The sequence below is a fragment of the Electrona antarctica genome (assembly GCF_951216825.1).
Source record: "Electrona antarctica genome assembly, chromosome: 4".
Lineage (NCBI taxonomy): Eukaryota > Metazoa > Chordata > Actinopteri > Myctophiformes > Myctophidae > Electrona > Electrona antarctica.
Genome location: NC_136809.1, coordinates 24,904,091 through 24,921,016, shown reverse-complemented (window position 1 = coordinate 24,921,016; position 16,926 = coordinate 24,904,091). Strand labels below are relative to the sequence as shown.

At 41.9% G+C, this 16,926-nt stretch overlaps 1 protein-coding gene across 1 annotated transcript in view; it reads left to right on the top strand.

The window, feature by feature from the left end:
• The first annotated feature begins 816 nt into the window (after positions 1 to 816).
• The window catches only part of fam13a (family with sequence similarity 13 member A), a 95,032-nt gene continuing 78,922 nt past the window's right edge, over positions 817 to 16,926 (top strand). The window contains exons 1-3 of the mRNA XM_079499397.1: positions 817 to 1,034; positions 7,743 to 7,953; positions 10,886 to 11,095. Coding sequence (XP_079355523.1) covers positions 1,008 to 1,034; positions 7,743 to 7,953; positions 10,886 to 11,095 — 448 coding nt within the window. The 5' untranslated portion in view covers positions 817 to 1,007. The remainder of the gene's footprint in view (positions 1,035 to 7,742; positions 7,954 to 10,885; positions 11,096 to 16,926) is intronic.

Below are 16,926 nucleotides of genomic sequence, written 5' to 3'. Positions count from 1 at the left end.
TGTAAATATGCTAAAGCTATGTTAGATCATACTATAAATGTCAAAACTTCCAAATCAAAGCCTTTAGAATGGAATGTTTCGTTTGTATTTTCAAGTAAAGTAAGGTGAAATAAAACAGAGTGTTAACTTTATTGATATACCTTTGAATATTATTAGGTTAATGTATTACCTAGTAACAAAATGCTATTTTTGTTAAATAATATGCCTATGGCAACAAAACATTGTACAAATTGTAATTGTGTTTTAGCATGTTATTTTCATTGTTTGATTAAAAACGTCCTTTATTTATTTTTGTCTTACAGTATGTGTGTGTTACCTTACTTACCTAGCTTGGTAGACTACCAATAACATCACTGTTTTCCCCCTGAGCCTGAGGCTACAGTCATAAATAATTATGGTATTTGCATCTCATTTCAACCTGCTGATCAATTCTAGCTGCCACAGGGCATTTTAAATCTAATGAAATGTCACAATTCTGACAATATAAGAATTCACAAATACACATCTAATTGTATATGTTTCACATCATTCATCTCTCTGAACTTTGTTGCTCTCCTTGCCCTCGCGGCATGATGAAGCCTGGCCTGCTGCTGGCACTGATTCAAAGTTTTGGGCTTTAACTACCCTCAGTCTACATCACATGACCTGGACATTTAGCCAATAAGAGAGCTCAGCTCAGATTTCAGCCCAGGAGGAGAGAAGAGGAGGGGAATAGGGAGGGAAGGAGGGAGGCCTCTAATCTGTGTTTCATGGTTTGTGGTGAAGCAGCATAGTTACTAGTCTTGCCGGCTGGTGCTGCTGAGAACTACCTTCTTTTCTGACTTGGATTATCTGTGTTGTGTTTGTTGGATTTTTGGGGGTGTGGGGGTGTATAGATGGAAGTTTTACAGAGGAAATTGTTCCCTCACTTTGGGAAAAGTTTAAGTGTGTGGCCCAGGACAGAGTGAGAAGAAAGGAGAGGAGTTTTCCCTTTATCTTTCCCTTGCAGGAGTTTCTTCTGTGGAAGAATGGGGGCAGGAGCTCTGACCATCTGTGTGAGTATAGTATACGCTGCAAAGCCTTGTGGTCTCAAGCTGGCACTGGGATTAGTCATCCCATCTGTGCATAACAACTAAAGAATTCCTAACGGGAATGTCTATTAATTTTCATTCCATCCATCCATCTCTCTCTCTCTCTCTCTCTGTCTCTCTCTCTCTGTCTGTCTCTGTCTCTCTCTCTCTGTCATTTGATTGTGTGTGCGCGCGCGCATTTGTGTGTAACTGTGTCTCTGTGGCACTTGCATCCATATGGGCACAGGAAGTGATTTCAAAATGTCTTCACTGCCTGGCTGCCAATTCTTCTGTATGCTCCCCCCTTTTCCTCTTGAGGCAAACAAGTCTTAGTTAAAACTAACATTTCCGCCCCCCCAAAGTTTTTTTTATTAACAACCTTGTTCAGAAAACATGCCTACAGCTAGGGTTAGTATACTCCTAAGAGAGAAAGCAATGTCTGACTCTCTTGAGTATTGTCCCTGTTCTGCTGGCAGCCTTTTCATACACTAGCTCGCTGGAGCCTACACACATGCAAGTTTTATGTTCTCTGTTCCAGTATGTAATGTTTTCCTACCAATGATCTAATGCTTAATGCAAAGTTTAAGTCAAATATGTCATTTCCTATTTCCAGTCAGTATTTCTTTTGAAACCAGGATTAGTATTATTATCATTATCTTACCACTATCATTATTATTATCATCACCCTCAAAATGTGCTTTGTGAGTAGCCATATTTGTATGCTCTTCAAATAGCATAGTTTGGAATGAGTTTCTTCAAATGTTGACTTAATAAATATTAAGTTGTTTTAAACAAAACCATTTTTACATCCATGTTTAGCAGTTAGTTGAACAGCTGTTGCTTGTTGTGCTAGCCTGTACTGCTGACTGGTGTCAACCAGCCAGTTGCTTCAAATGGCCACCCACTGCCACCACTCAGAGGCAAGGGAGAAAAGAGAAAAGTGGGGGTTTAGGCTACAGAAACAGGGCACATGCTAGGGCTTGTCATCCACATGAGTAAGCGGCAGAGGTTTACTTTGTGTGAAGAAAACCATATTTAACATAGCTTTTTATAAAGAATGTCTGAGCAGTGTAGGGTAAAACGTGCCCAAACAACTTCAGTAAACTTGAGTCTGACACCTCAGTTCACAAGAGAGGAGAGAGTGACTATACCACACACACGCTGACACGCACACACACACACACACACACACACACACACACACACACACACACACACACACACACACACACACACACACACTCTCACACACACACACACTCACACAAGCCATAGACACTTGACAATAGCTTTGTCCCATTGTGTCAGAGGTTAACAGTGTTGTGGGGGAGGAGAAAAAGGATATGGGTTATTAGGCTAATCACCGAGTGTCCTTGGTAAATAGCAGAGTAGAGATCATCAGCTACAAGTCACTGTCTGGGGCCCATCAGTTTAGCTTAACATCAACAACAAGAGATAATTCCAACATTCTGGAAGTTAAAATCAGGGCCGGAAACTGGCTACATTTTTCAAATTGCATTGCCGTTTGGAAAACATTATAGAAACAGGTCCAAGCATGAAATTGCCGTAAGGTCAGTACTACTGTAAATAAATATATACTAATAAGATATGGATTGAGATTTAATAAAAGATAAAGCCCTATAGCAGCAATAGGGAGGAGAAACTTTTCAGCTCAATACCTGAAAGAGAAATGTGATGTTTCCCCAGGACCCAAATTTGTGAAAACAGTAGATCAAGCTAACAAGCCCACACTTGTAGATATACTTCTTAATTTATGTATTTATACATATTACATTTATGGAATTTATTTGCTTTATTTATTTATGAAATTATTTGGTAAAAATCTGATTTATTTTTATGAAATACTGTGATTTGTTTAATGTATTTTTAGAAAATATTTTGAATGTATATTAAATGTAGGAAAGTTAGAGTGTCCAAAAAGATTTGCACAGAAAATGTAAACAGATGTGAAGGTCAGTGTTCTGTTCTGTGAGGTCTGTCATCAGCTAATCTCTCAAGTCAGATTCAGTAATTCCTTCTAGTGTTATGAAACATTGTGCATTATAATGCATTATCGACCCAACCTTTAAGTAAAGTGTTACCTGGTAGTTGTAATGTGCTGTTCCACTTACCAGTAGTTTATAATGCATTATGAACATTATTAAGTTATAATACTTCATAAACCTTGTTATATGTTGTTATGTATTTAGACATTTATAACAAGTGTTATGATGCCTTAAATGTGCATTATAATACAGTATAAATGTGGTTGTACTTAACGCATTATAGACCCGACCTTACTGAATCGGTCAGCACAATAAACATGGAAGCACCCAAGATGAATTGGAGGGAAGGGGCCAAATCAAGTTTAACATTTCAACAGAATAGGTTCCAACTTCCCAGATTGGTCAAAGTCTTTGTCACACGTTACCGCAGTGAAATGCGTTCTCCGCATTTGACCCATCTCTTGGAGCGGTGAGCCGCAGCCAAGGAGCGATGAGCTGCAGCTGTGCCGTGCTCGGGAATCATTCGATTAGTTGATTTGACCCCCCAATCCAACCCTTTATTGCTGAGTGCCAAGCAGGGAGGCATTGGGTCCCATTTTTACAGTCTTTGGTATGACCCGGCCGGGGATTAAACCCCAACCTCCCAATTTCAGGGTGGACACTCTAACCACAAGGCCACTGACTGGTCACCAGGTGGACACTCTAACCACAAGGCCACTGACTGGTCATCAGGTGATTGCTAGCTCAGACAGGCTTAGCTCTAGAACACCAGATAGCAGACACAAGTCTGCTATATCGTTTACAGTCATGGCAGCTCTGAACAGGAGGTTGTAATCCAATTATGCTGATATAAGGTCAAATATTACAGCTTTTGTTTTTTTTGTTTTTTTTACTATAGACATTCTTGGTCTTGAATGAACAAATATTTATTGAGTAGCCCAATCAATTTCCTTCAGTCATTGGCCAGGCTATAACCATATTTACACCCCCTCTCAAAACGTCTAAAAAGCCAGAGTACATACAGTAGTCTGTAATTCCTTCAAGCAGTGGCACTACAAGTGGGGTCAACCACCCTGTTCAAATTAAATGCCACATCATTATCATGTTGAAGTGTGTGAACAATTCGTTGGTGTGTTTGCTATGACCTGCCAGAGATGGATGGGCACTGGCACTTCCAGTGTGCCAGTCCTACACAATTCAATGTAAATTAGAGTGTTTTTTCCAGACTGAATCTAACATATTTTAGTTCTTGGTCTTTTAGCCATAATTAAACCATGAGGTAGGTTTTAATTGACCTGCCAACATTATGTTCCCATTATGTCCAAGGACTCCAAACCATTTTGTAACCTCTATAGCAATTACAATTTAAACATTGATTGGAATAATGACATGTCAATCATGAAATGCGTTTGGTCATAGCGTACTGTACATGTGCTATTTCCAGATTTCAGTTATTTGTTTAATATAAATATAAATATATTAAATATGAATATAAATTAAATGTATAAATATGCAGTAGCATCATCATCATCATCATCATCAGAGTAGGTTATATGCTCTAACAAGGTCATCTCTGTATTATGTCCATTATTGCGACTGTAGGTCGCATTTACTATGAACCTGCAAAACCTGTCATGTCACACCTCCATATATGGTCACGCCTTGTGACATCAGGCCTCCATATATAGTCATGCCTCGTGACATCACGCCTCCATCTCCATATATGGAGCTGACCTGTTCTGACATTCCATATGTTGATCCTACCCCACCCGTCCTTCCTCTTCGATGTCTCCCTTTTGACTGATACCTGTCCAAATTCAAACTCGAGATGGGCCCGACCCAAAGTTATTAGTGAAGCTGTGCCCGGCAGCCAACAGGCCCGAAACTTAAGGCCAAGCCTTACCTGGGCCCTCATCAAACCCTGTACAATCAAGACACTTCCCCCACTGCCACCCATAGATTTCCATATATGGAGCTGCTGCTGCTGACCTGACATTCCTTATGTTGATCTGACCTCATCAAACCCTGTACTCAAGACACGCTCCATATAAGGCCAGTACAGAATTCATTCCATATGTTGATCTCACCCCCCATGCCAAAGTGCGAGCGCTCGCCCAGCAGTCTGCCATCACCCAGGCGGATGCGTGCACTCTTACTGGTGTGCGCTCTTACTGGTGTGTATTACTGTCTAGTGTAGTGGTTACCATTTTAGAGCATATATATGCCTTTCATGCAGAAGGTTGTGGGTTCGAACCCGGCCTGGGGTCGACGTCAGCAAGGGCATGCGGTCGCAACAGTTTCCCAACGCCAAATCAAATGAGTTCAGATCTGACCCAAGTCTCCTGAGTAGGCGTGATGAAGCCTGTCCTGGATGGGGTATCCGGACGTAAAAACAAAATCCATGTGTATTACGGTCTAAGTGGTCATTATCATTTTCTATAAGCTCACATTGTGATCTTTGTTCATAGGCTATTTTCAACAAAGTAATATAATAAGTGGTTAATGGATTTCCTAACACAGCAAAGCCATTGTGTCACTCCTGGCCTCATTTATTAGAGACTGGGCCTTTCATTTTACTGTGCATGACCGCCTGCTCTCTCCTTTGAAGTGGAGCACTTTGGCATGCAGTACCTCAAAGAGCATGGAGCCTGATTTTATTTATTTATTTTTTGTGCATTGGAAATACCAGATCTAGAAGCTCTCAACCCATTGTGAGCTTGTAGATCTGTTTGGTATGATAATAATGGGTAATCTCATCACTAATGCTCAATATAAGATTTGCACAATTTCCATCTACTCAATCACATGGGGGTGTTTCAGGTAGGATTGGTGCCAAACCCAATAAGGGTGCTTTTTTCCAGTGAGCATTAAAGGTAGGGTAAGTGATATTCTTTTGTTAAATTCCTGTGTTAAATAGCTCTATATTCTGATACAAGGAAATAGAAATGCATGGTAAAAAATACCACATATTTTAGTCAAATGTCAAATGTCACAAATCATATTCAGGAGCTCATGTCGCAATCATAAACCCTAACGTCCCTAATCTGAGGTGAACATTCTGTGAAAATTAGTGACTATTCTGTGAGAATAGCTGATATTAATATCTACAGTAACTTGGCTAAAGAGAACTGGACGGGAAAAAAGGAGACCCTGCATGGGACCCCAGCTCCCCATGGGTGACCTGTAGTGTAGATCATACTGTTGAACTTGAATCTTTCACTCTCAGTATCCTGCTTCTGAACTGCAAACCTACTTAGTTTCATCATCTCCTGCTTTGTGAGAATCCTCTTTTGCTCTGTGAGAAAAACAAACAACAGTGTCAGGAGATAAAGACAACAGGTGGCAGTTTACTAGGGTAGCATATAGGCCAGATAAGATGGCTAACAGCTGGTGAGCATACGCACTTGCGCGCACACACACACACACACACACACACACACACACACACACACACACACACACACACACACACACACACACACACACACACACACACACACACACACACACACACACACACACACACACACACACACACACACACACACACACACACACACACACACTCTCTCTCTCGAAGCGTGGACACATGCACTATTGCACACTCCAACTATATACTGTACAGTGAGCACTGTGAGCATTACATTCCGTGGATTCTGGGCATACAATATTTTTTCACTGGGACCCCATTTCCACCGGTTGGTTCTTTTTGGTTAATTATGAATTGAGTGGGAAAAACTATGCTTATAGTGACCTATGTTTATAGGATCAATATAAGTAAATTAAGTTATGATAACCCTTCCACAGTATAGTAGCTTTTTCATATTTTCTGTTTTTTGCATATATGTTTTTTCCTATATAATGCCTCATTTACTCACACACTTCAAACATATCTAGGCCAAGCAAGGACCTTTATGATGCACATGCAGCACCATAAATGCCAGTGTAGCTAAGCTTCATTGTTTGCTCAGTGAATGTATAGGTCTTTATTGATAGGCAATAATTCCATGGTGTGTGGGTGCATACTGAAAAAGAACTGGGAGGCAACAGTTTTGTTTATCCCTTCTACTGTATGTGTTTGGGGTTATGTGTTCAAATGTGTGCTCAAACTAAATTCTGTGTTCATTTAACTTTGAGAACATAAATTAGATATTGGACCGTACAGTCCATTACACACACACACACACGCACACGCACACGCACACGCACACGCACACGCACACGCACACACACACACACACAGTTAAATTAACACATTTTACTGTGCATTTGTGCATGCCCGTGTTGTGTATTTATTCAAACATCATTTCAGATCCTGTCTTTGTGTGCGTATCACCTTGGCCCTCCCTCCAAAGGTGTTGCATGGTAACCAGATACTCAACATAGCAACAGATACACAGGGAGGCCCACCCACACCTATGGCCCACACACTTCCCTCTCCACTCTCTGGGCGTGTGTGTGAGGGGGTCAGAAACCGGATGTGTGCCGGTCAGTGTGAGGATCATGTAGTTCCCTAAAGTAGAGTCTCCTCCATGCACTCACTGGCACTAAAATGCACCACTTCCAGAGCAGGTGTCCCGGCGTATCTCTCTGCCCAACCATGCCGTTTGTAGCGCTGCCTCCACCTCCGGCGCCCCGTCCAGTGCCAGTGGTTGACTGCTTTTCTCTCCTCTGCTCTGCCCTGCAGCACAACCAGGCAGCTGTGCAGGTCAAGGAGGACATGAAGAAGATGGCTCGGCTGCCCATTCTGAGGCCCAGGGCTACGGCGGCGTCCGCCGTGGAGAGCAAAGGGAGCAGGCTGTTTGGAGTGTCCCTGCTGGAGCTGCGCGAGCTGGGCTTGGTGGAGGATGGCGTTCCCCTGGTGTTGAGGAATATGGTGGAGCACCTCCGCCAACATGGTGAGGAAACAGTGTGCAGGGAGTAGGAGCCATGGAATCCAATAGAATAGAATAGTGGTTCAGTACCATGCTCAGGAACACATGGCTTCTAATGGAAATATCAAATGGAATGGGGAATCGAAACCTGTGACCTTTAGGCATTCACAGTTTTTATTTATTCTTCCGTGCATTCATTCATGTCTTCTTTTTGAGAGGCAGCTCCTCCAATACATGGTGTCATGTTCTATTTTAGAACAATCTGAACTTTTGAAGATTAGGCCTACGTCATATGGAAGTTTGTCTATGGAATTTGTAGTGTTTGTTTAGAGCACTTCTGACGCAAATCGTTTGCCAGCCTGGACTTTAAAGGACCACTTCACCACTTTTCAACCTATCATTCATATAACTGGTCCTCACTAATGATCATGATAAAATAACACAATTTTCCCCTCCTATGTCCTAGTGTGTGTGACTGTAAACACAAACTTTGTCCTAACACAAACATTAAATGCATTTGATAATGAATGGACATTTGAGAGTGTTTGTGTAACACAAACATTGCGTAACACAAACATTGAAGACGAAGGTGATGACGCAAATTCTGATTGGCCGGAATGAGATGATGTATGATGTACAGTATGATGATAAAAGCACCCCTCACTTCACACGGGTGTGATTCTTTCTACTCTGTCTGTGTCTAATAGGAGGGCTGTGGGCAGTTCAGAAACCCGTCCACCAGTGACATCGATGGGGAATCCAAGCTAAAAAAGAACTGCAGGCTTCAGTGAAAAGTTGCAATGCGAAAATGGAAGCCATCGTTCTCAGATAATAAAACTCTAAATACTAATTTTGTTTAAAAAGAATCTGCCACTGGTGGACGCGTTTCTGAACTGCCCTCCTATGAGACGCAGACCGAGTAGAAAAAAAAGGTGGTATTTTATCATGAACATTTTGAGGCCCTATGAAGACCTATGAAGATCGGTTGAAAAGTGGTTAAGTGGTCCTTTAATGTTTGTTTGGGGTACTTATGACATAAATCGTTTGCCAGCCCAGTCTATGGACTTTAATGTTTGTTTAGGGTACTAAATGACAACGTCATGTGGCCAATACATGTAACACATTTTGTTTCATACAAGAAACAAGCGGAATCGATGACACACAGAAGCAACTTTTGCTTTTTCATGTTTGTTTTAAGGATTCCCACCCAGGGCGTCATGTGTGGGTTGGTATGCCTCCCCCACCATTCTTGGTGTTTTTTGGGGCCATGCTTGGTCATGTAGCAATCAAGTCTATTGACCCCCCCATCTATGGATCCCCCGTGGATTTGTCAATTCTCTAAAGTGAAGTGGGTGACAAGCTCCCAGACTCAGTCCAATTGGTAGTTCTGGATATGAGTGTCCCTTAAATATCTAGAGGATTTATGTCCTTTCTACTGGTTGTTGGTAATGTTGATGATCTGGGAAATGGTACCATAGGCCTACTGTGAATATGACTGATGTGTTATCACATCACATCGTTGGCCAAAGTAAAATGACTAGGCTAAAACAAATAAGTGATTAAAAAACACTAAATATATAATGTATTCTGTAACATTAATATTGCCATTATCTTTGATGTCTTTGTACATAACTAGAAATAATGAATAATGATCATATTAATAAGAATAGTCTACTATACTGACCATTTTGATCCCTTTTCGTACTTCTCCTATTTGGCCACTAGATGTCAATGCAGGACTATGACGTTTGTTTCTTTCATGACGTGTGCGTTTGTTATTTTTTGGAGTTCCAACATAGACTGTAGAAAATACTTCCAATTAGCTACCCATCCACCAGACCTGCGTAATGTCAAATGAGGAGCGAGCTGACCAACTGTTATTGAATGTAACATTTGTGTAATTTACTTGACGACTAGTGTTCTAAACAACGCAGTGTATAGTTTTTAATATTGTATCAGTCTGTCTCATTAATATGGTGGTGTAACTGTTTCCTTGTTATTCGGTTTTCCACGAAAGAGATAAGGCTACTGACACTGTGAAATAGATCGGGTGGTGAAAGGGAGATACAGTAGCCACTAGCCAGTAGGCCTAGCTGAGCTCCGGCCCATTCTCAAGGCAGAGCTACGGTAGGCTAGGCCTAGGCTACAGTAGCCTAGTAGGCTGTACGTGTCAGTGCATGTGCTTGTGTGCGTGCACGAAAACACGCTGGCAGCAGTACAGTGCAGGGGAATTTCCAACCATGGCATGGGCATGATATGATTGTCAGCGCCTAGGATTCATGGTCATCTTCCTGGTATTAAATTATCTCTGATTCCCATGAAGGAATGAGAGTCGAGATCTGCGGAGGTGTTCACAAATAATGTTTATCTGCCTCGTCCAAGTTAATATGAGCTCAGAACCACTCAAGTTATTATGCTATGTAGGTATAGGGGCTGTGAATGGGTAAGTAGTTACCCCCTCCATTTTTTATTGCACAAACATTAGCATTAATTAGCCTATTTTATTTCTAAACTTGGTGCTAGTTTATTGCCATGTCAATTAATGTTTCTAGGAAAGTAATATCTCCAACAAACTTACTGATCACTGCAGAAGTTTAAGGAACCAAACGTGAAGCTGGAGCATGATTTGAATTTGAATCAATACAAAACACAAATAGGCCTATATATAATAAACAATACACAGTATACCGGTAATCCCCATTGTTCATATGTGTATGTAATTGCAACTCATTCAAAAGCAAGGGATTACATGTGGTTACATTTGTACACATTTTTGAAACTCTTCAGAAATCAGTGGCATTAGGACAATGTTCACGGAATTATTATTTTTTTCTTATTTTTTTGTCTGAAAGGCTATAAATATGCTTGGATGTTGCAATAAATACATGTTGTTTTTCATTAAATGACAAGAGAGACACCAGCCTGACATGTGTCCTCTGTGACCTCTCTCCCTCAGCCCTGCAGCAGGAGGGCCTGTTCAGGGTGAACGGGAATGTACGCGCAGTGGAGAGCCTGAAACAGCGGCTGGAGAGCAGTGAAGACACAGATGTCCTTTCCCAAGCTGACGCGTGTACTGTGGCCAGCTTGCTCAAACAGTACCTCAGGGAGCTTCCGGGTGGCCTGGTGGATTCCGAGGTTCAGCACGCACTGATAAAGCTGCATCAAGGTACTGCAAGAGTTACAGTCACTACTCACTATCAAGTCTTATTACACAGCTTGATTGAATGCTTCATTCTGATTGGTCGCTGAATTTGGTGGTGTGTTATTTCTTGATAACAGACCGCTCTGCGGCTCCGCTCTATAACAGACCGCTGCCTAATCAAAGGCTCATAGCACCTGAATTTGATGCTGTACCCAACATGACAGCCATGTAAACAAACACACAATGTCATTTAACTAAACGTTGCTCTCAACTTCAATAATGTTTTTGAAAACATTTGAAGCGAGAAATAGACGATGCAGTACCCGAAAATTAATTCTCAATTGATCAACACTCACTTCCTTGTTTCCGAGGTGACTCGTTGCGCTCTGCAGGGCCAACTTGGAATGCTTTCATTACCGTAAGCAAGGGAATACTTCGTTTTGTTGTTACTTTTGGGTCAATTTTAATTTATGTATTAAGTAGCCATGTAATTAGCGAGATAATGAATGGCTAGGTGGTCATTGTTTATAGATAAATCACCGACACAATGACCACATAGCCATTCATTATCCCTTACATATCATATGGCACATTTCATACAGTGTAAACTAACTCAATTAGCCTGACACACTGGACAAACTAGGTGGAAACTGTTTGTTATTGTCTCCACCAGGCCGAAGGCATGGGGAGAGAGTATGTTTTGCACTCCGTCCGTGTGTGTGTCCGTCCTTCCGTCCGTCTGTGAACAGCTAATCTCCGGCACCGTTAACCCGGTCGATGCCAAACTTTGCACACACACTCCCTGGATGCCAACGATGAACCTCTGCCCCACATTTTCCAGAACGGCCTGTTATAGCGCCACCATGAGGCAGCTTTTCACATTTTTTACCTAAAACTGCACTGATCTGCGTGAAACGTTGCATGCACACTCCCTATAGGCCAAGGACAAACCTTTGACCTGCATTTTCCGCATCTGCCTTTTATAGCGCCACCAGGAGGCCGACTTTTGTAAAACACATCTTTTGATATTACTCCTCCAGATTCTGTCCAAAAATCTCACAAATCATTACACAGTATCTCTATGGTCATGTGCTCAAGTCGGATCTGTCCGATATTTCATATTCCATCCTAATTGGCTATAATTGGCTTTCACAGTTTGCAAGATTGCCCCGTTTTGAACAAAAGCCTCAAATCATGAACGCAGCATGCAATTTACGTGAAATCTTTCACACATTTTCTTACTAGGCTGAGGAATATATCCCACCCTTTTCACATTGGCCTGTTATAGCGCCACCAACAGGTTGATTTTTGCAAAACACATTTTTAGAACAAAATGCCTCAAATCATCCAATTGCCATCAAAGGCGTATGAAGAAATGGCACCCTTTTCACATTGGCCTATTATAGCGCCACCAGGAGGCCACAACCTGACCTGCCCTGGTGGAGACCTGTGCCCCGAGGGGCACTTTTTCTAGTTGGGATATGTTATTGGGATTATATTGGTGATGTGATTGTTTTCCAAAGCAGTAGGTGTAGGTTTATTAGCAGATGTTTTCTCATCTGTTCTTGCAACTAACTACATTGAATTTACATGTCACCAGATCTATCATTATATCATCTGCAACTAACGAGACTAAATAACCATAGGCCTGAAGAACGGGCCTTTGAGATGTACAACTATGTGTCAACTATGTACAGTGGTGTAATGGTGATTGTTTTCTCTTGGGACTTGATTTTAATGACGACACACACGCCCACGCCTACATAATGTATGTGATTCATATTAATTTTACTTAGGTTTAAGGGTGTATAAATAGTATGGTAGTAGGAAACATGTTTGTATAGGAAATTAATCATTTTTAGCTTAGTTTTAGTCTTTGTAAATCGAGGAAGGCCTTGAATTATAGGATCTGAAACTAAAAGTTTGCTTTGAACGAGTAGGCCTACCCTCTTTTGGTTCAATGGTTTGGTGGCTGAGCCAGGCATTGTTGCATGCAGATATGATACTGGCAGTGGCAGCAGCCCAAAATGCTGTGTTGCCAATGCTTACCGTATGTGAGGTGTGAGGTTATGCAAAGTAGCCATTTGGGGTTCCCATTTACTTTGCTCACGAATCGAGAGGGACACACGTTCTAGCGTGCACATCCATACCGTACCTTTGTGTGCACGGGTACATTTTCTATTGGACTGTTGTGGTGTCCTGTGTAGCTACCAAAACACCACTGACTATGTATCAGAATATGATTGTGTATCATGGTACAAAGTGGAAGCAAATGTAGATTAAATAGTAGTGGATCAAGAACTGAACCGTGTGGGAGCCCACAGCAAATATTGACATGGACATCTTCAGATTTAACATTTCAAAGAGCCACAGAGGAAGGCTTGCCTTATGAAGCCAACCAGTTACGGACATGTCCACTGTCCAGGTCAACAAGGTCTAGGTCTAGTCTTATGTCACGGTCATCAATATCAAAGGCTTTCTTAACAAATTGCAGGATTTTTCTTTTGTGCTGTATAGTTGTTACCATCATTATAACTCAAACATATACCTTTCCTCAACTGCCATACGCACCCAGGTGTTCTGTTGTCTGTGGTGTGTGTGTGTGTGTGTGTGTGTGTGTGTGTGTGTGTGTGTGTGTGTGTGTGTGTGTGTGTGTGTGTGTGTGTGTGTGTGTGTGTGTGTGTGTGTGTGTGTGTGTGTGTGTGTGTGTGTGTGTGTGTGTGTGTGTGTGTGTGTGTGTGTGTGTGTGTGTGTGTGTGTGTGTGTGTGTGTGTGATGTATGCGCCGACTGAGAAAGAGGGTGAGAGCAGAGGGTGTGAGTTTCATTTGAGTGTGTGCATATCAGCAGCTGTGGAGGGTTAACTTGGCATGCTGTGTGTGAGCACCACTGTATATGTTTTGCGTGTGGGTGCATACATAATATTATGGATGATTATGGATCAGTGCATATCAGCAACTGTGGAGGGTTAACTTGGCATGCAGTGTGTGTGTGTGTGTGTGTGTGTGTGTGTGTGTGTGTGTGTGTGTGTGTGTGTGTGTGTGTGTGTGTGTGTGTGTGTGTGTGTGTGTGTGTGTGTGTGTGTGTGTGTGTGTGTGTGTGTGTGTGTGTGTGTGTGTGAGAGAGCACCACTGTATATGTTTTGCTTGTGGGTGCATACATAATATATGGACGATTATGGATCAGTACAGTTTTAAACGGAACCATTGTAATGGTCAAGGATGTGTCATCAACGGATGGTGTTGATTTCTACAGTCTACAGCACCGGTTCTCAAGGTGGGGCCCGGGGACCCTCAGGGTTGATTTGCGGTAAAGGAATAAATAAGTCCTTCCTCTTTCTCAGTCACTCTTTGATCTCCATATGGGGTAGCAGTGATTGGCCCTGATAGCCTCCAGTACACGCACTTCCACCACATCCTCCACCACTGTCCAGTACAGCCCCAACGCCAATAGCGTTCTCTCCATCTCTCCATTCATTGACTGTTAATCAAGGTCAAGTTAATTTAGCTTGTCCCAAGCTGGGCAATTCATTTTACAGCAGATAATAAACGCTCTAAAAACACATTACAAACAGTAAAACATGCATAGACAACAACAGACTAGAGCCAACTGGAGCCAAAGTGCACCAAGTGTAACTACAACCTTACTCACCACCCACCCCTGAGACTAAACAGCAGCTACCTCCTCCCGCTTCCCATGTTGATAGCCCGAATGGAGGTATAAATGAGAATTTGTACCTGTTTTTGTACCTGTTAATAAAATATGAAGACGTTTTTTTTTATTTAATATTTGCGGTAATGGTAGGCAACAATGTCCCAGATTCATAAAACCAGATTGTTCACATTCTGTTCATGTAATTTGACAGCACATTAAGTGAACGTCATGTTCTGTAGCAATATTTAATTATAATGGAGTGGGGGTAAAGTGAGGCACTAACTGTAAAACTTCAAGGATATAAAAGGTAAAGTGAGTTCTTTGGCCACAATAGTGTCTGTGCTTGTTCTCATCATTGGGTTCAATTTGGGTAATGTTTACACAGGCTCCATCTTGACTCATGTTGTTGCTTTGGTGTCACAGTTAATGTTAAATTAATAGATGTATCTGTTTTTTAGGGCTTTTGGCCAAAAGTTGCATTAGAAGCCTTCTTTGGCACAGCAACTGGCCATCATTTATGAGCAAGAAGATTTATTATGCTTGTAAGGAGGCTATACGTTTTATTTGTTAGGCGAGTATTATGATACATTTTCTTCTTTATTGCATTAATTAGTACGGTAATTTCTTCCCTTTTTTTTCATTGTTAAAGTTAATCTAGAAATGACCAACTTTGCCGCTTTTTAAAATAAATTGATTTATGGATGGAGATGCATTGACGGATGAATGGGTGAAATATATTGGTGGATAGATGAATGGCTTGAGCTTTAGCCAGATGAACATTTGATATAACGGCAATATAAATCCTTTGTGCACCATGTGCATAAAGTGGGTGCCAACTGGTGCAATAATGATGAAATGATTCGACACTGCCCGTTCACGCAGATATACTGGAGTGGATCACATGCACGCGCGCTATGGTGGTTATGTAACTGTGATGTTTCAAGCAGTTGACCAATTTGGCGGCTTATTTAACCACATTAACCCTGGGATCCCCATTTTGTTTTGGGCATGTCATTATAGGCAGAAATGTTCCAAAAATAACAAATAGCGTAAGTAGCCTATACAGTATAGAGCGTAAGCTCACCACAATGCGTAAGTACAGTATAGAGCGTAAGCTCACCACAATGCGTAAGTACAGTATAGAGCGTAAGCTCGCCACAATGCGTAAGTACAGTATAGAGCGTAAGCTCGCCACAATGCGTAAGTACAGTATAGAGCGTAAGCTCACCACAATGCGTAAGTACAGTATAGAGCGTAAGCTCACCACAATGCGTAAGTACAGTATAGAGCGTAAGCTCGCCACAATGCGTAAGTACAGTATAGAGCGTAAGCTCACCACAATGCGTAAGTACAGTATAGAGCGTAAGCTCACCACAATGCGTAAGTACAGTATAGAGCGTAAGCTCACCACAATGCGTAAGTACAGTATAGAGCGTAAGCTCACCACAATGCGTAAGTACAGTATAGAGCGTAAGCTCGCCACAATGCGTAAGTACAGTATAGAGCGTAAGCTCGCCACAATGCGTAAGTACAGTATAGAGCGTAAGCTCGCCACAATGCGTAAGTACAGTATAGAGCGTAAGCTCACCACAATGCGTAAGTACAGTATAGAGCGTAAGCTCACCACAATGCGTAAGTACAGTATAGAGCGTAAGCTCACCACAATGCGTAAGTACAGTATAGAGCGTAAGCTCACCACAATGCGTAAGTACAGTATAGAGCGTAAGCTCGCCACAATGCGTAAGTACAGTATAGAGCGTAAGCTCGCCACAATGCGTAAGTACAGTATAGAGCGTAAGCTCGCCACAATGCGTAAGTACAGTATAGAGCGTAAGCTCACCACAATGCGTAAGTACAGTATAGAGCGTAAGCTCGCCACAATGCGTAAGTACAGTATAGAGCGTAAGCTCACCACAATGCGTAAGTACAGTATAGAGCGTAAGCTCGCCACAATGCGTAAGTACAGTATAGAGCGTAAGCTCACCACAATGCGTAAGTACAGTATAGAGCGTAAGCTCACCACAATGCGTAAGTACAGTATAGAGCGTAAGCTCGCCACAATGCGTAAGTACAGTATAGAGCGTAAGCTCACCACAATGCGTAAGTACAGTATAGAGCGTAAGCTCACCACAATGCGTAAGTACAGTATAGAGCGTAAGCTCACCACAATGCGTAAGTACAGTATAGAGCGTAAGCTCACCAC